The sequence below is a fragment of the Coccinella septempunctata genome, chromosome 1 (genome assembly GCF_907165205.1).
Source record: "Coccinella septempunctata chromosome 1, icCocSept1.1, whole genome shotgun sequence".
Lineage (NCBI taxonomy): Eukaryota > Metazoa > Arthropoda > Insecta > Coleoptera > Coccinellidae > Coccinella > Coccinella septempunctata.
The window spans coordinates 47,700,921-47,721,806 of NC_058189.1; the positions used below are offsets into that span (position 1 = coordinate 47,700,921).

The 20,886-nt window shown below is 32.6% G+C and overlaps 1 protein-coding gene across 3 annotated transcripts; it reads left to right on the forward strand.

Moving 5' to 3' along the window:
- The first annotated feature begins 514 nt into the window (after positions 1 to 514).
- LOC123321693 (putative leucine-rich repeat-containing protein DDB_G0290503) lies at positions 515 to 20,769 on the forward strand. Of its 3 annotated transcripts, none has more exons than XM_044909421.1 (6): positions 515 to 642; positions 10,975 to 11,122; positions 15,393 to 16,833; positions 19,234 to 19,750; positions 20,052 to 20,261; positions 20,545 to 20,769. In XM_044909421.1, the coding sequence occupies exons 2-6, from the start codon at positions 11,011 to 11,013 to the stop codon at positions 20,767 to 20,769; spliced, it is 2,505 nt and encodes an 834-aa protein (XP_044765356.1). In that variant the 5' UTR covers positions 515 to 642; positions 10,975 to 11,010. The 3 variants fall into 3 exon arrangements, with proteins under 3 accessions (XP_044765356.1, XP_044765371.1, XP_044765365.1); XM_044909436.1 differs by lacking the exon at positions 515 to 642 and adding an exon at positions 1,130 to 1,178; XM_044909430.1 differs by lacking the exon at positions 515 to 642 and adding an exon at positions 7,483 to 7,853.
- The last annotated feature ends 117 nt before the right edge of the window (positions 20,770 to 20,886 follow it).

Genomic DNA, 20,886 nt, shown 5'->3' on the forward strand with positions numbered 1-20,886 from the left:
CTATTTTTTGTTCCCGATATGCCTATAGGCAAAGTATAAATATATAACATTTCATACATTGCTTCAACGTTTCAGACATTCTATATATTGCGTAGGTCCGACATTTTCATCAGCAGAATATTTGAGAGAATAACTTCTACAGACAAACATAATGTGAAATAATGATCACAAAGCACATAACAAAATATTAAGGAAACGAACAATCAAAATAAAATGACAATGCGAATTGCGAAGCAAAATTTCACGCAAATGAAAAGAAAACGTTAAGATAATGCGTGAGATAATAAAAATCGGTCAGGTATAAATAAGGAAATATCTGAACAAATCCTCACAATTCATTAGAAATAGTACAAGATTCAATATTTCCTATTCACATATATCATATTGGAATTTTCTTGTGTATTTTTATCTCCCAAAAATTACTTCATTATCCTGTTCCATAGAAAAGTAATCTATGAAGAAGAATATTCTTTTTCTCAATAGAAACAACGAACGTTGCGCATAGCGAAACGTCAATCTATCAGCTGTTTACATTCACATTTACAGTTAAGCTGCTTCTACCTTGCTATATCACCTACCTGGGAAGGTATTGATGTACCGTCTGATGACAGTACTTGGTGTAATGAATAACAGGTGCAGAATGTAAGTCGCTATATTTTTTTTATTTTTAATCTATCCACGGTCTCAATTATATAATACTAATAATGCCCCCATGAAATTTTTAATTTTTATTTTAAGTACAAGTAATAAGTTGGAGTAGGCAAAAATAAAATGTAAACATCCGTTCCAACATTTCTTGTTCCTACAAAAATTTCAAATGATTATATATTTATCGTCATAGCAAATAACATATCCACTAAATTAACACTGAGTTTTCAAATTCGTCATTTTCACAGTTAAGATTGAAAATACCCATGGCAATCTGAATTTGAAATATCCTGTTCTTATTGATAAGAAATGTTACAATTATTTCTCATATATCGGCATATTGGCAGAAAAGAGCTGATAATTGGCCAATTAGAGAACATTCACACACATACACACGTTAGTACCTACCTAATGAGTTGGTATAGAAATTGCACCTGAACCTTCTACAAAGAAGTTTGAATCGAGAATATAGTGACTTACTTTGCGAAAAAAGTCATTTGCACTACCTATTGAATTTACCCTCATACAAGGCAAGTTTTTTAATCAATGTTTTTCATGTACAGGGTGAGCAAAATTCGATGTTTTAGCACTACAGTTTTTAAACCAGAGGAGATACACAAAATCTGATACCCCACTCTCGTTCTCTTTTTCTGAGAAACTAACAATAGTAGTAGTGATTTTTGGACACTTTCTTTTGTTTTCGAATTATAAGCAAAAATTGGAAAAATGGCGATATCGAAATAAATTTATACTGATGATAGAGATCTGAAATTGAAACATTCTACAGGCACTTTTTTACGTAGAATCCAGTGGCGTGCTCGCCTTCTTAGCAGGATTTTTAATTACGAAGCTATGACCCAAAGTTATGTTTTTTTAAATGAGAACACTAGTTTTCTGTGCAATTTTTTGAAAGCTTAATTTTTACTGATTTCAAAAATATATAACATCATATGGTTTGTATCAATATAAATAATAGAAAATGGTCAAAAACCTTTTTTCTCAATATTTCTATGGTTTCAACTTTTGACGAGCACAGAAAAATAGAGTTTCCTATAACAAAATCAGTCTCCTTCCGGCAATGTCATTCTTTCTATGCTTTTTACGAATTTTCACAAAATTTGAATCAAGATATATTTCATAAATTTTCATAATAATGAAAGGACTCATAGAAGGAGACAGTGGTAATCATACGATGCTTTATGTTCCTCTGCTCATCAAAAGTTGAAACCATAGAAATATTGAGAAAAAAGGTTTTTGACCATTTTCTATTATTTATATTGATACAAACCATATGATGTTATATATTTTTGAAATCAGTAAAAATTAAGCTTTCAAAAAATTGCACAGAAAACTAGTGTTCCCATTTAAAAAAACATAACTTTGGGTCATAGCTTCGTAAATAAAAATCCTGCTGAAAAGGCGAGCACGCCACTGGATTCTACTTGAAAAAGTGCCTGTGTAATGTTTCAATTTCAGAGCTCTATCATCAGTATTAGCGGAGATATAAATTTATTTCAATATCGCCATTTTTCCAATTTTTGCTTATAACTCGAAAACAAAAGAAAGTGGCCAAAAATGACTACTACTATTGTTAGTTTCTCAGAAAAAGAGAACGAGAATGGGGTATCAGATTTTGTGTATCTCCTCTGGTTTAAAATCTGTAGTGCTAAAACATCGAATTTTGCCCACCCTGTACATGCTTTGATCCTCTCATTACATGGACATTTTATTCATTTACTATTTCTCTATTTCCATATGCTTTTAAATTAACTAAACAAATATTCTTGTATATTCGGAATAACTGATTCGTATTTGAATACATGATCAGTATGTAGGATTTATTTTATTTTTCAATTTATGCCTATATTTGATATTTTCTACCTGATCAAATCCTTTATCGAATGAACATGAATTTTCGGTTCAGTTGATATTTTAAACGACAAGGAATAAGAATTTTTCTTGCATTGAAAATGGCGCAATTTGAAATAATAATTGATTTATCCTAGCATATTTGCATAACAAGAAAAGTTTCCTTGATTCACTGAATTATCTCCAAGTCATAGACTCGCTCATATATCTGTATTCATGTACTGAACTGATTCCACCATTTTTGCGAGAAAAATTACCCAATAATCAGCTAAACCATTTATTTTCTACTTGCTTAGATTTCCGTCAAAAATTGTTCATCATGAATATATAAAAAACATTGCTTCTTGTTCTGAGAGAAAGAAATTCGTAAACAACATTGTAAACGTCACTATTTTTACGGCTTCACTGAAAAACCGTTCTTGATCGATTATTTATGATTTGACAAAGAAGTAGGTACATTAAGCATTTCCGATTTCATAATTGTATCGGTTATTGTCATTTCATGTAATAATGGCATGAAAATTTCATTGTTCAACTGGCAAAGAATACTTGGGAAATGAGATAATATAACATGATATTTAACGAAAATATTGACAGAATCATAGGTGCTACTACAATATACTGTTTTAATAACTTGGAAGCGACAGAAAAACTGAGAACTCGAAACAATGACTTGCAGTTCCCGACTACCCTGTGAAATGCGGTTTGCACTAATCTTATTTGAATAAAGTGAAATATTTCTTTGCTCAAATGTGTTACTCCAATGAAAGAAAGTCATTTTGAATATAACCATCTCAGAAATATCTGACCTCTAACACGAATACGAAAGGTAATATGAAAGCTTGAAAACTATTTCAATGTACGGAATGTTCGAAAACTTGAAGAACCTAAATCAGAGGTTCCTTGGCATCATAAAGGGATGAAATTTCTCTTGATACTCAAACTACCTATTGAAATCATTACTTACTCAAAACTCGTATCTGCTTCTACACTTACCTACTAGAGAATTCATACTTATATGTAATTCCTTTCGAAATTTTTATTTCATCAATTCTTTGAAATTTTTTTTCACCATGCATGATCGTTAAATGTAAAAATCTATAAAAGAGAGAATATACTGGCAGAATCATTGACCTCATGTACAACGTTGAACTCAACGTTTAGTGAAGTTATTTTCATATTCAATTATTCAATTCATCAAGTGTTTTCTGGCGAAAACTGTATAAGTAATTTTCCATAACAATTTCTCCATTTTCAACACTGTACCCAGTCAAGCATACGGCTGAAATACGCATATCTAATGATCTCTGAAAAATTATCCAAGAAGAAATATTGTTAATTTTGAAGAATTCAACGGACTCAAACATGAGAGTAGTTTTTCTGTTGTACCTATTCCATAATTGAATGAAAACTGAGACCTCTTATGAGTACCTAGCTATGATGGGATTGTAAAAGAATATAGGTGTAGTGTAGATATATTTATAGAACCTACTATCTGTAAATCTCATACATCCCTGAGTTTACTTCATTCCTATACAATTTTATTACTGTATAATGAATAAATTTGCACTTAGTAGCAGCTATTAGAACTTCCGAGATTATTATACTGATATAATCAACATTTTATTCGCCCTTAATATGTAGGACTTAGGACTGATAGTGATACCTTCCAAACGATTCGAATTGAAGGATGAAAATGAGATTATTAAAATTTCAGTTTTCGTCAATTATGATCCAGGCTCAGAAGCCAAGTGAAAATATACCACTAATAAAAATTACCATATCACACGAATATTCTGATATTCACAAATGTGTTAAGGAATCTAAAGCAAGTTTTGAGTGATAAGCATCACTCATATTCAATCATCATGCTCGTTTCGTCAAAAAAAAAATTTGGAAGCTGACAGTGTTTTTATGACTTTTTTTACGCAATTATACAATATTCAAAATAGATAGGTATATGTAAAACGATTATAAATTTCTCAGAAGTCTGAAGAGTCTACAACTCGTATTCAATATAACTAACCAAAATTGAAATTTTATATTTTCATGTGGGGAAATTTTTACTGGGATTTAGGTTTCTTCTGAAAAAGATTAAAGACCTCTAATTCAATAAGAACTGTAGCTCTTTATGAATAAAGATATATAACGGAATGCTGAAATTCGTAGACATTCGACAAAATTCATCCCTTTTCTATATATGGTACGCAGCCATTAATACAGGTATGCGCTTGGAGAGTTGCGTAACTTAGAAATTTGAAAGACTGTAATTGAAGAAAAATGAACTCCAAATTGATGCTTCCGTCCAAAAATTCGATTTCATAACTTTCCTTAGATAAAAAAAAATGTGAATGCATGTAGAATTCGCGAATGTTTCAGCCTGTACGTACCTATCTACTACATATGAAAGAAACATAGACATAATTTGTATTAATATGACGTTATATAGGATAATAAGTAGTTGGAAATAAACCATTGGATACGTCCAGAGAATCTTCTATAAGGATACAAATACAGGGGAATATAATATTATTGATATAATGATACACATACACCGATAGAAAACATGGATTTTTTTCTGGTATAAAATGAAATTTCAAGTTTTAATTTAATTTCGATGTTTTATATAATATAATTATTTTCCAAAACCAGAGCAATATATTCGTTAACGGAATTCAAAAATGATATTCAGGGCAATAACCCATTTTAGAGATCCAATGAAACTCTTTGAGGAGACGCTGAAAAAGCAGAAAATGTTTTAAATACAAGTTTCTAAGTCTTCAGGGGCTCACCGAATTCAGACACTCAATCTGACCTTGGAGTTTTTCAAGGTCAAATGAAGTGTTTTATGCTCAGAATGCCTCAGAATGGTTAAGATGAAAATCTTCTACGGACAAACTATACTGAGCATATTTGAAGGAGTGAATATTCATGGAGAGACAAATAACAAATAAAAAATAAATTTTTGAATAAAAGATGCAAACAAACAATCTGAAATACCCAATTATATACCAATGAAGATTTGATGTGAATAAGGGAAGATGTTTGACATAAATCATTTTTACTCAATCCGTCAACGTAGAACCGGCAACCGGCAACGTTGATATGAATTCCTGCAATTACCGACTCCTGTATTTTAAAACATACTCGGCTAGAATCCGTAAATCTAGTCTAGAGGAAGCGCATTGTTCCGGAGATAGGAGAAGATATCCTATTTTAATTTCTAATTTTTTTTCGTGGCTTCAGTTATTAGTAAATTGAGCAATTTAGCAGAAGAGATGATTCAAATTTTACTAACCCTAGATAAATGGATTTCGTTATACCCAGTTTCATCGGGCCATCAAGCGCTATTCCGAATATTAAATTATGCATGACTGATACAGTAGGTACAAGGTACAATTTATTTATTTGAAGTTCAGGTATTCCCAATGGACGAGTTCAGGAACGTTTGCCAATCTTGTAAATAATAGAGAAAACTCTTTCAATGGAAACGTATTTTTCTAAAATTATATTTGTGCCTTTCGGTTGCTTCTGAACAAGACTTTACAGATATTATCTATATGCCCCGAGTCACAAGCAACTGCTGTAAAACAGCATCCTTGAGAATCCATAACTTCATAGCATAATATAGGGAAAAAAAGGGATATATGATATACCTATGGCCAGAGCCAGATATGGGGATATCACTTCCTTATAGGGAAGAAAGCTTTTTACAAGAACTATCTGAGTTTCCAGATGGGCTCAGCAGAAAAAGTAGAGCGTATCATCGCCTACCACATAATTGGCTGGGATATTTTTGGAACAAATTTTGCCTTGTATTTCTATGTATCTAGTTGTTAAAAAGGCCCGTAAGATTAATGGTACATAGTTAAGAATGAGGGTTTGAACTTTGGATAACGATTATTTCTTAAGATCAAACATAGTTAATCCATCAAAGATGGTTTAAACTATCGATTAGTTTAAACCTTGGGGACATTAGGTTTAAACCATCCAAAAGGGATTAAACCCTATATATTCTTTGAAACTATTTTCTTCGAAGTTTTTTGAAATTTCTTGTTTGTTTTGATTCAAGAAATTGTGTTTAGGTTTGCGTTCCCGGTTGGAGAATTCTTCAATGTTTGAAAATGAACATGGAATTGGAATATGATAGTGATTCGGATTCAGATATTGAAATCTTGTACGAGTTGAATGATTTCAATAGGTATCATGATAGACCATATATTATCCGTGATCGAGAAAATCATTGGGATAAATGGGATGATATGGAATTCATTCGATCTCCAAAACTTCTGCAAGAGCAATTGAGTGAGATTGAGAAAAAATAAGCCACCCCACCTCAAGATGAAATATCAACATTCAATTTCATATTTTGTCTCACTTGCAATCCATCTTCTGAATTGCTATGTTCAAAAGGAATTTCCACTTCGAAATTTGCCTTTCATTAGATACTAAATATAGATATTTTCAGAAACGTAGGTTTTACCTCACACCTCAATAATATAACAATAATAATGCTGATACAAAGATCACAACAGAACACAATAAATAAATAAACTGATCGCTGCAGTCTGACAGAAGCACTGATCCAAAGATTAACACAGAAAACTAAGAAATGACAACCAATGAGTCACAATTAGTTCAAATAGGCCAACTATTTTGACAACTGCACAGGATTAGTTAATCTCTTGTCATTTTGTAGTTGATCTTAACACGACGGTTTAAACCATAGATTAACTTTAATCAGAGATAATGAGGATAAATTCAGATGCATACCACCCGACGATATGAATATCGATATGAATATCGATATGAATATTTAATCAGAGATTTCTTAATCGGAAGTTTAAATTACGATTAATCTTACGGCCCTAAGAGAGTAATTAGAGACAGTTATCAAATATACCATATAATTTTGTTGTTGTTATTTATATCCTCGTGTACTATGAACGATATTTTTCATGGAATAATTGTGAACACCTTTCCCCATAATTAATTCCTGAAGACGCCTATGGTCTTAAATAACATCGCCCTTCTCAATGAAGACCCTTAGAAATAAGAGTCCAGATGAAAATGAAACTGAACCTGCAGACACTTAACGACTCCTTCAGAATTTTCTTTTAATAACTCTGAAAAAAGGGAATAGAATGTCCACACTTGCGTCATTCTTGTAAATATACTCAGGGGGAAATGGGATCATTCAACCAGTGGGCAACGAGAATGAAAACCACACTTTGAATCCTCGAAGTAATTGTGGAACTGACATCTTACATCTAGGCTTTTTTTGAGGGGCTAAAGTTCAAGGTTATTTTCTTGAATGAAGACTCCATTTTGTGTTGGTAAGTGAAACTGAAAGAAGTTTCTTGTTTCATTGTTCATGGAGTGAGTTCATTATTGAACCTATTTCACGATATAACATTATTTCAAAGAGATGAATGACCGTGTTTGAAAAAGAACATGAAAATAGTTGCGGTTTTTGCGAGATTGTAAATTAAGAATAAATTCAAATTAATTCTCGAAATTTATTTTTTATTTTTTACCTTTTGATACTGAAAATCAAGTATTTTTGCAAACTAATTGGGATGTATCGATTGAAATTCGGAATAAAAATCAAATATCAAAAAAATCTAGGTTGTAATATGAACATCTTTAGTTTAGATTAATTCGATTTGTCCAACATGATGATCTCCTCATTTTTGTTCCAAACAGCTAATAGTACTCATTATAATTTTACATAATGGCATATTTGAAAATTATTTATCGAAACAATGAATATTCGTCTCTATGGTTTACGGAAGTCACAGGCCAATCATGCAAGCAGTTCGAAATTGCCTTTTTTCCCTTATTACATGTTTTTCCTTGACACTCTGAAAGAATTTATTTAGGTAACCCCTCCCTCTTTTTTACGTAAAATCGACTGAAATAATGAAATTATAGGTTGTGAAATGAAAAGCTTGAGTTTTGATTAATTCGATTTGTCCAACTTGATCTTCTCCTGTACATTTTCGGTATAAACAGCAAAGAGTGGTATTGTAGATACTACATAATGGCAGAATTGAAAATGGAGAAATTTTTTTTAAAAAATAACGCCCCCAGCAGAAATATTCAGAAAAAGTGTCAACTCTAGTTTTCACCATTTTCTTCATAAGAATCCCAATAATTCATAAACCGTTAACTTTTCACTCAAGGTATGGCATACTGTTCAAATTGCCATTAAATAAGCTAGCTAACGATGCAAAGATATACTGGGAGTGCCATTTAAAATAAAAACGGTTCGCCTACACTTTAGCGGAAGTCGATTTTTTGTAATTTTTTTATTTTATTGTGTATATTTCGGCGAGCTGAGTTAAAGAAAAAGCGGTTTCAACTTTAGGAAACCAGTGGCTCAAAAGTTACGCCACTTTGAATGTCCAATGTTAAGGGCCAGTTTCATAATCAAATTTAAAGTCACTTTAGGCTTAAAGCTTCCTTTACTGTCATTTTTAGTAGGGTTAAAGGAGGCTTTAAAATTAAACGGACTTTAGGTTTGATTATGAAACCGGCCGTAAGTCTGATATCTGAATGACATTTGACAAAATGATGTGAACCTCATAGAATGAATTTCAAAAATTACAATGCAGTTATTTGGTGTCTTTGTAATTAAGGTCGATATTATTTCACAACTGGACATACAGTTGAAAATTCTTCACTCACTTAGTAGACGACGAATCCGAAGCTCAATGATCCTCCTATCACTGCATTCACGTTACTTTTTCGATACAACACTACAGTACAAATGTTTTCACTTTTTCATGAACGAAAATAATCATGAATTCTTCATAATTGAAGTAAATTTGTTCTATTCATTCCAAATTGTGTTCGAACTCCTGAATGTGTTTTGACATGAATCAGACAGTGACAGAGACTAACTCGAATTCATGTTATCCATTGATATATTTTTTTGACACATTTGGAACGAAAAAAAAATCATGTTGGTTGATATAGTTCATGCAAAATAGAATTTTCATGTAAACTTGAGATTCTTGACTCTATAGCACAATCGTAATACATACTGTTTTAACCGTGCTTTCCCTATTCATTGGGTTTATTCCTCAATTTTACCTTGTACTTATAAGAGTTCTAAGGTACCTAGTAAATATCCCTAAAATTGAGATTGGAATGCGGATCATTTGATAATGAACGGTTACTGTATAATGTTTTCAAATAAATATAATCTATATAAATATACAATCTATGACGCTAAGATGTGATAGCTTAAGAATGGTGGTTTCAAAATGCATTTACGACACGAGCCTCCGCACTCATATAAATTGCTATAAACTCAACCCTAAAAAAACGACAACTTTACCCAATCATAATAAAATAATTGGTTTTTTGCTCTTACATATCATGGCTAACCTAAGCTAGCCTAACGTAACCTAACCTAAACTAACCTAAAATAAACAAACAAGTATGAGAATGAAGAATTGAATCGAAGTGAATAAAAGTATCTAATTTCATTTAAATCTTCCATCGCATCGTGTGAATATGACGGTGCCAAAGAAATCTGACGTTAATTCCCCTGAAAAATAATTCAGTCATCTAATATTTTTCATTCTATGCTTACAACTGACAAACATAAAATTAGAGTATAATAAACATTATTAAGAATACTCTTAAGATTGAAACTTCAAGGTGGCGTAACTTTTGAACCAATGGTTTCCTAATGTTGAAACCACATTTATTGAACTCGTCTCGTCAAAATACATAAGATAGGACCCGTCCTGTACAAAAAATCGACTTCCGCTAGTAGTCGAGCCATAAAGGCTACTGCAGAGCTCAGAAAATATCCTAGGTAGAAAGTTCATAACCAAAAACCACAACATGCAAATTTTTAGCACAAAATTGTGATTAGTCCTCAATTTCTCTATAAAGGTCTAATAGACGTCTATTAGACACGTTTAAATTGTCATTATAAATCCAAATATTATTATATTCATTTTTATTAATCTCACAAGACTCAAGGTTAACAATATTCAATACTGCAGACAGTTCGACATAACTCATAAGACGAATCATAATCAGAGATTTTGATAAAGGAATGGATGTTTCCTTGTTTTCCAACTGCTGACTGCTGCTGACAAATAACAAAAGAAATTCATCTACACCTTAAAAATCAAATTTCAAACCTCTATATAGCTCCTTGTTTCTGACATAAAAGGAAATACAATAAATCTCCAGTTTTCTATTCAAGGGTGTTGAATTTCATCACCTCCGTTTTCACTTGTTATAAAATGAAACTGATATTCTAATAATACAAGTTGCTCCGCTCCAGTTCCCTATCGTGTTACTCCAATTTCAGTGCTGGATAAAATAAATTTCGGACAAGGACCACAAAAGAAATCTCATAAAATCTCGCGTGGATAACACGCAAAGCTCTCCTCATGATTTTATTACACACTAGCCCCATTCTGTTTTCAGATTATGACCAGGAAAAGGCTTGAACGATGACTCGAAATGTTAGACCATCAAGATGAAATCGCTTCAAGTTATCGAAAGAGTTGTTCCGACCTGAAGGAGAAGCTGAAACTGGGATTGGATAAGATATATAACTGGGATAGTTATGGTGGTAAGCCAATCATATAATCATATGATCGCACAATAATATTTTATTTAAGAGGTAATTCCGAAGTACAGGGTGGGCAAAATTGGTGATACCTGAACTACAACTTTTTCAACCCAACGAGATAGAGGAAAATGCATGGCACATTACGGCATATGATTCTGTTATCTGTGCATTACGGTCGTCATTTTTCTAGAAACTAATAATGCCATCAACTGCATTCCTCTATCTCCTGTTGTTTTCGAGTTATAGGTCGAAATAAAGCTAGGATGTTGAAATGAAAACATTATACAGACCCTTTTTTATAGCAATCCAGTGGCGTACTATGATTTTTTCCAACAGGTATATTTGCTGAGCTAGGAGAAAGTCGGACTGCACCGGACAGCGGGTATCACCGGACATTCATCCTTTTCTTGGATTTATCATTTTACTCCCTCCTTTGAATGGCCAAACGAATTAATTCTATGCAAGCGCAAATATATCTTCAGTTGTCCTGGATATTTTTAGTCGTTTAGGAAATAAACGTTAAATTGTGATTTTGTGATTGACACATGAACAGAATAAACTTTGAGGCTTCTCTTCTCTTCATTGGTAGGTTTTCAGATGGTCTCCTAGGCAAAGTGCTAGCATTAATGAGTAGTGAGAATGAAAACGTGTACAAATACCCTGCATTTCAAATATCTTCCCAGTAAATGGCTAACTGATTTGAAGGTGTCAGGTTTTAGCCGTTTAGGAAATAAACGTTAAATTGTGATTTTTGTGATTGACACATGGACAGAATAAACTTTGAGGCCTCTCTTCTCTTGATTGGTAGGTTTTCAGATGGTCTGCTAGGCAAAGTACTAGCATTAATGTGTAGTGAGTATGAAAACGTGTACAAATACCCTGCATTTCAAATATCACCCCAGTAAATGGCTAATTGATTTCAAAATTTTGTTATAAAAATGCCCAAATTATTAGGTTCTATAAAATCTCCTCAAAACCAGAATACTCCAACAATGATCAACGAACAAGATACTTTATGCTCAGCACAATCCACCAAAGTTATATAGAAACCAATGGTTACAAAGAAAATATTTTTGATGAACGAATTCATCAAAAAAATGTTTGTAATAATCTCGAAGAAATTTTGCCAGTTGCGAATGCTGCAGAACACAGAATAGTTAAAAAAAAATACTTGAAAAAAGTGCTCACTTGCACTCCATTATAAATATGTCTTGGAAGAGGAAAATGAAAATGAGGCTAAAGGGATAAAAAAAATTTGAACGAAATGTTTCTAATTGAAAAAAAACAGAAACTAAAATTTTCATCCAAACGAAAGAACACGAGAGCAGGAAACTCATTTTCTCATTTGCCATGAATGTTTCGACGAAGACTGGATCCACTGTTGTGAGCAGAGTCAACCAAGATTGGATTGGTCTATGAGGGATGCTCTGAAATAGAAAAGGGTCATACGTATTATAGGTGTGATTATTGTTGAACTTTAGCTTTTTTCAGCAGTATATAATTTTTTTTTCGATGTTACCCGCTAGTCTTGAAGAAATTCAAAATGTTCACTTTATTTTCTTTGAACGATGGATGTTTATTTTATGAAGTGTATGTTTGTACCTTTTCAGGACATGTGAAGTATATGTGGAATAATCATTTCAAACTAAGTTTGTTGGAAAAATTCGAGAATAAATTTATGTTTTACTGTTTTTTCGTATTATTTCCGGTACTACCCGACTTTCCCCTACAACATGAATATGTGTTTTTCTCATGAAAACAGTAGTTTAAAATTACTTAGAAAGACTGAGGGCGAATTATGATATATTTATATATCATAAGAAAAAAATTGCGATTTTTTTCTTGGTCAATTTAAACTACTGTTTTCATACGGAAAAACACAACTTTATGTTATAGCTTAGCAAATAAACGTATAGGAAAAAATCATAGTACGCTACAGGATTGCTATCAAAAAAGAATCTGTATGATGTTTTCACTTCAACATCCTAGAACAAACAGAAACGCCCAGAAACGGAGATAATGACCAAAGTTGAAATCGCCCAAATTTTAATTTGGGTCTATAACTCAAAAACAAAAGAAGATAGAGGAATGCAGTTGATGGCATTATTAGTTTCTCGAAAAAGACGACATGTATGGTACATTGATTTTTCTCTATCTCGTTGGGTTAAAAAGTTGTAGTTCAGGTATCACCAATTTTGCCCACCCTGTACCTACATTCATACGAAATTTCTATACGGTATTCTTCCAGGAATTTTTATATTAGTTCAGCCTGTATACTGAAAATAGAATTTGGATATGTGCACTGGTTCATGATATGAATAATTATACCTACATATTTTTTATCAGAACTTTTCGATATTGCAATATTCTTTAAAACAAAGTGAGTAGCATCTCATTTTTTTTATGAACCAACAGTCTTAGAAGAAAGAGTTGATTATTGAATATGACTCATTTAATCAATTTATTGATTTTAAAAACATTGGAGGAAAGGTTCTGATATAAAATATTGTTGGGGGTTGATATTTCTCTCCCACTCCTACATTTCGGAATTACAAAAACTGCCATTAGTGATGAGTCAATTAATATGTCTGTCAATTTATGTGGAAATGGTCTGAGCATTATTCAACAATTTCAAGGGCAAAGAGTCAAGAAACACCAAACTTGTATCTTCTCTGTTCGGAGAATGTTGAATCATTGAAAAATTCTGTTGGAAAATATCGTAGGGGTTGATTTTTTCACTCTTTCATGGTTATATGTGATGGGTAAAAATTGTCGAATTTCATTCTTCTAAATATTGTTCTAGAAATTTATAGGGCACTAATTTGGAGGTGAAGAACAAAATATCAGATGAATAACTTCCTTTAATTTTCGGTTAATAAGTATGACCTACTAAAAACCGCTCTGCTAATTAAGAAACACTCGGTAACTGACCACATATAGGATAAAAATTGTACGATTCCAGAGCCATGGTAGACATTTTCAATTGTAGTGTATTATTTCCAATTATGTCAACCAAGTTGAAATGATTTTTCACGAATAATTTCTGTGCCTGCTTCGATGCTGAAACAGGGGCTTTTGAATAACAAAAACTGGCGGAGCTTTCGCCATTTCCGAGAGAAATCTGGTTGAATACAAATACATATATATGTAGTTTTTATATAAACTGCTGAAAAACTCAAAAACTAGTTATGTTACAAATAGGCGAATGCACTAGCACAGTTTCATTGGATATTTTGAATTTTCAATTAAAACTTGTTGGCCCAACAATATAGTTTCCTCGAATTTTCCAGATATATTTTGCTTATTCAAGGCTTTCGTTAAAAGGGTCCGTAATTCGGAATCATAGAATAATTAATATCGAACAATATTTCGAAACATAGTTAATTTAAAACAACTTTTTAAACTAGGCTAGAAACAGAGAATTAGAGTTCACTCTGCAATAGCTTCTTGAAAGATACTCTGGAAGTTTAACATGAAGCAATGACTTTTGACTTTTGGCATTCCTATAATGAACAAAATGTTGAGTTCTGATTAAATTGGAAAATTGGATCAATATCAATACTTTTAAGTATTTTTTGTTGAATGGTTGAAACAATAGATTTACTTCCAACGTAAATTCCCTCCAATCCATTTTTTTCTAGTTCCTCGTCAAAAAATAATTTGAATCTTTCATATAAAATTTTTTCTTTAGCATTCCCTGCTAATATACACACCCCCAAGATGCATCTGAAAAGTAATTGATTATTTTTTTAGATACCCTACAATGTCAGTTTTCTCAAAAAACCATTACTTTTAGCAAGAAATTACAAGAGACCTTATTTGTTCAAAATGAATCAAACTATCGAAAAATTTTCAATGGTATAATATGTTTCTCGCGAAACAAATTTCAGAGGTAGCTTTTCCTACCCCTTTAAATCATAGGGGAAAACTACCAACATTTTTTTTTATTGCCCCCTCGCTGCTATATGATGTATGCTCAATTTCATTTTTGTCAGTTTTTTTAGTTTCTGAAAAAAAAATTGATATTCAGGTGTCATCTGTACACAGCTGTATCTGAGCAGGCGCAACTCAAAAAAAATTATGAGAAATACCCAAAAAAATTTTTGACATGGAATCATTCCTTCAATTATGTATTTATTTACCCCCTGTAATGATTTTCAAATAAATTAGGCGTAAGGGTATAATACATACGTTTGAAAAACGATCGAAAATTAGTAACTAGTTTCATTCAATCAGAGATTATCGCCTAAAAACACTTTTCACATTTCAGGAGAATTATTAACTCCACGAGAAAATTACGTCAAAGAAGTTACCGACCCTCTGGTCATATTCGAAAGAAAATTGATCCAATATGTTAGAGTCAAACAAGAATTTCAAACTGAAAACAAGACCTTGCAGATGAAAATCAAAGAATTAGAATTGGATCTGCAAGCTAAGAATGTCTGCCTTATGAAACTCAAAAACGATGTCGTATCCCATTACGTTCAAATTGAATTTCTGAGGAAACATAACGAAAAGTTGGAGAGTAATTTGGAAAATACACGAAGGAAACTTAAATTGTTCGAAAAATCGCAAGACTGGTTGAAAAAACATTTATTTCCATTGCATATTAATGCAGAATATGAAGGAAAAATCGAAAATGTTGAAAACAATGATAAACATGGGGAAAAACTACACAATCTCTCTGATAGAATGAGAGAGGAAATTGATTATAAATCGGAAAATAATGAATCAACAGAAATCTTTCAAACATATAACAACGAATGGAAAAAATATCATAGTAAACTGATTGAAGTATGTCATGAAAATAGCTTCTTGAAACAAGCTTTACAAAAGATGAAAGATCTAAATCTCAGAGAGGAAAAACTGAACAGTATTATAAAATCAGGAAATGAAAAATTTTCCATATTGAAATGTGAGGTTTCACGTGAAGATATTCTCGGAAAACTCAATACATCGGAAAAAAATGGGAATGATAAAGACGTGAAGATTCTTCAACTGAACAGTATTATTGATTGCATGAGAATCAGATTATTACAATTGGAGTTTGAGAAAAGGAATGTGGAACTCTCAGTATTCAGAATAAGTGAATATTTCATGAAAATGAAGGACGTGAATGCAAAAATCAAAACATTATCAGGTCATAAGAATCACTCATGCGCTTTCTGGGAATCGGAAAATGGTATATCTTCGAGTGAATTTAATGGCATATCAAAGAACAAAGGGGAATGCATTCAGGAGTTAAGAACTACCATCAGATGTTTGAACTTTGAGAAGCTTCAGATGGAAATGGAACATCATGAAGATTTAAGTAATCTCACGGATAAATTCGACACAATGCAACATATCATGCATGATATGAAGGCTGTTTGCGACAATATTTCAGATGATAATGATTCTACTGAACAATTTGCAATTAAAAATTCTGGACAGGAAATATCAAGTCAGGGGGAAAAAACTCTTCGATTTTCGTATTCTCTCAGATCAAAAGATTGTTATGAGCAGAACGAGAGAACATCGAAAAGCAGAATGATACATTTTCTTCAGCGAATGAAATCATTTGAAGAACAATATGGAAAAATTGTTTCGGTCTCTCAAGAAAATTTGAAACTTTTGAAGAAATTAGATATGAGGTGGTTGATATCAGAATTGAGGAAGTTGAAAGTACATGCAATGGTGAAAGAGAGACAGTCAATAGAGCAAAAGAATAGGTGAGCCTAGGTTTTCGATAAAATATTTTCATCATCATTCATAACATTTTACGTCATATTGATCTGTAAAATGAGTGTTACATTAACATTCCATCTACTCTACTAATAAATTTCAAAATATATGGATATATTTAGCATAACAACTGATTTGAGTTCTGCCAAATAATTAAAGTCTCCATTTTCTCATACCGGTAGATTCGGGTAACTTGGGACAATTACCCCCCTTGCAGATTTCTTTGTTTCTTACCATTTATGAATGAAGGGAGAAACTTATAAGATTCTGTAGCGTCTTTTTGGTTAGTTCAACAATTAATTCCTGTTGAGTTTGCCGTGACCAGAGCGTTTGAATTGACAGGAAAAATTTGCCAATTCACGAGAGTAAAAGCGTTTTTTTATGGCCCCTATACTTTCTAGTGTCCTGTAGAGTCATTCGGGGTAGCTGAGCGCAGTGGGTAAGTTTGCGCAGTGCGTATATCTCGACTATGCAATGTATGAAAGAGGGGTGAGATTTGGGTGAAGCAAGGGCGCAGAATCGCCATATTAGTTTTTCATGGGAGTGCGCCGTGCCACGTTTCTTTAACTTTTTATTTGCAATCAATCAAATTCACTAGGTTTCTTGTTAATTTTTATCATCTCTGCAAATTCTGCCAGGTCCAAGTTCCGAGTCCCTCAGTGTTAAACAATATTTTATTCGATCATGGGCATATTAATCTAAATATATAAAAAAAAAAATTTAGATTATTTTAGCTGCTCAACTCTAAAAGAACGTCAATTCAAATTTTGGCTTACTGGGGAAAGTGTGCGCAGGTAAGTGTGCGCATAGATTCATTATATGGGCATTAGTTCAGTGAGGAATAAATTATGACATTATTGATTTTCTTGGTTAAGACTCGATCAATATTGTCCTATTTGTTCAGAAAAATATGAAGAGCCACCATCAGGGGAATGTATCAAGTGTTGTGTTCACCAAGAATTGTGGCACGAACAATAATGCACTGCTTGTAAAAAGGCGCTTCTGTATTGACAATTAACAGCATTTCTCTAATATTGTAACCTTTTGATGACATTATTTTGTTATTTGTTTTGATTGTGTGGTTCACTAAGCACTGCGTTCATTTACCCCGTTAGGGTGCGCACACTTAAGCTGCATTCACAATCAATTCACGGGCCGAAGTGCACTTCGGCACGGAAGCTTAGCAGATGGCGTTCTCCGTTACCTTTCACAATGAAATTCAAGACAAAATTTCTTGCAAGTTGCAAACTATCACTTCGGCAAGGAATTTCGTGCCGGCTATAGATGATGCTGATGCTTATGTTTTGATCAGTTACATTTTTGATTCATTTGAGTATTTGGTTCCAAGATTATTGCGAATGGTAAATTTCGTGCCGAAGTGCACTTCGGCCCGCGAATTGATTGTGAATGCAGCTTTACCCGCAATACGGGGCATGTGAACGCACTCCGACTTTCACTATTAAATTTTTTTTTGCGGAAAAAAAACCTTTTTGTTTGTTTGCTTTTTGATGTTTTCTTATAAATTAGAAAATTCTCTATCTCATGAATATGTTTTAATTTTCCTAGCTTCAACATTTGAAACAGGTTATGGCTTGAAAGGCAAAAGTGCGCACAGTTGTCCCGAATGACTCTACATGTGTTTAACTCTGTGCATGTGTAATTTTTTTTTCTGGATATGTGGGATATTGGGATATAAGATATGTCATAAAACAAGGTTGTTTACAAATCAAACGGCAACACGAATCTCATTCATTTTTTTTGTTGTTTCATAGGGTGACTTGGGACGATGCCTAATAGATACAAGCGGCGCATTGACAGCAGGAAACATGCCGATTTTTCGCAGGGTATTATTATTTACGTTATTTCCACAAAGAAATCACCAAAGAATGAAAGAAATCCCTTGATTTGTTTAGTTTTATTCACATTTGAGTGGCAATATATTTGCTTTCGTTGTATTAGGGGTTTATCATTTAATTTCCTTAACGAATTTCAACTATATAATCACAAATTCTAATTTTTCAGAACTATACACCGTCCCAAGTCACCTATTTCATTTGAGAATTGAGAAATCAATAGATTTCAACTTGGGTCCCAAGCCTCCCAAATCGGTGGGTGACTTGGGACAAGTATATATATTTTTTTATTTATATCCGAATTCTGAAGCATGGTATATATCCTAATCAATAGTCTGAGTCATTAAGCATATTCGAACTTCTTTTTCAGATAAAAATATGTCACCGTTTTGAAAATATGACAAGTTGAATTGAACAATCGTCCCAAGTCACTCGAATCTACGGTACCCAATTTTTTTCAGTAATTGTCTATTCTATTCAATAAAGATAAATGAAATTCATCAGAAGGAAGTGACCTATGGTTTGAAATTTCAGGTTCGACAAATACAAAAGATTTTTGCTCGGTACCATCAAACAATACCGCCAGTCTTCTATTTCGAAAGATGAACAAAATAAAGAACTACGAAGCCTATACATCCCTATCATTAAAGAGCTGAAATTGCTGACAACTTATGTTTCTGAAAATAATAAATACTCCCTGAATCCTTCTTCGTTACGTCATGAAAACAAACTGGAAAATAACATACTGAGTGATTCAATTCGGAGGATTAATAAATTGACTGAAAACATTCAGAGCGATATGGTGATGCAGAAATCTAATCTAATTCGCCCTATCGTTAATTATTCTGGAACATCAAAATCAAAGAATCATTGTGGAGGGACAATTTCCACATTTCTGAGTGGAGAAATGTTTGAAGGTCAAGTGAATTCAACTGGTACCAAGCAACAGGAAGATCCTTTAATTTGCAGATTATCTGAGCCTCTGACTGAAGGTGAAGATGCTGTAGAGCAACTAGTCAAGAACATTTTTTCCCTCCGCCATGAAATATATGTAAGTAGACGCCCACCGAGATTATACTTGTTAATTTCATCAACTCTATATTATTCTGAATTTATAAACCATGTAGATGTAGAAACTTAACATTGGTGTTCATCTGTCGTATTATTTTCTGATTATGTACTATTTATTATACGTACTGGTAGTGACATAATAAAAATCACTATTCCAGGAAGGTATAATGTAACCATTTCCAACATCTACCTCCATAAAATAGAAATTGAGTATTCCTTTCTAGCCACATTGGCCATTATTACTAGATACAACAAATAACACAAAAAAATTCTTATTGCAGAAATCAAAGTCTATAATTGATGAGTTAAGAAAACAGAAATCCATACTGCAAGAAGATCTTAGGCAGAGGGAATATCTGTTAGGAAAGATATTTAATTCTTTCAAAAGACAGCTCGAACTCGTTGCTGTTGATGTCAGTGAAAAATATTTTCTGCAGAGGTTATGTAATGATCTCAGGTCTGTCATCAAAATATATGGAGGTCAGAACAAAGTGAGTATTCGGATCAACTGCTCTGACTAAAATGGAAAATCTTTGATATGATAAAAATGAGTTAATATATTTGAGCATTATTGCAACATGAAATTTACACATCATAGGGGGTATTATTTGGACAAAACACTGCAGCATGATTAACTTTTTTCTCATTTCAATTTCAGTGTGTTCTACCTAATCTAGTATCTCTACAACTGGTAGAACTTCTGAAGGATCTTTCCTACCTATATACTTTCATGCAAATTTTGCTCGTTGTCTTCCATAATTGCAATTTTTTCAGGTAATGAAAGAAGCACTCGAGAACAACAATATATGTACAAAAACAATCTACACTCAAAGAAAAATGAGTAAAATGTCTCAAAACCAAGAAGAATACATCCAAGAGCTTTTGAGGAAGCAGAGAGATTTTTGCGAAATCAGAGAAACATTCTGTGACATTCAATCTCATCTAGAAACTATGAAAAAAGATGTATCATTGTTACAAAATATAGTTAGCGAAAACTGATTGACTGTAATTTTTTCAGCCTTGAAACTTCGAAGGTTAGTTGTCGTAGTGCGACTGAAACTTCAAACTATCCAATCACCGTGTTTTTTCTTCTACACACAAGAATAATAAGGTCTT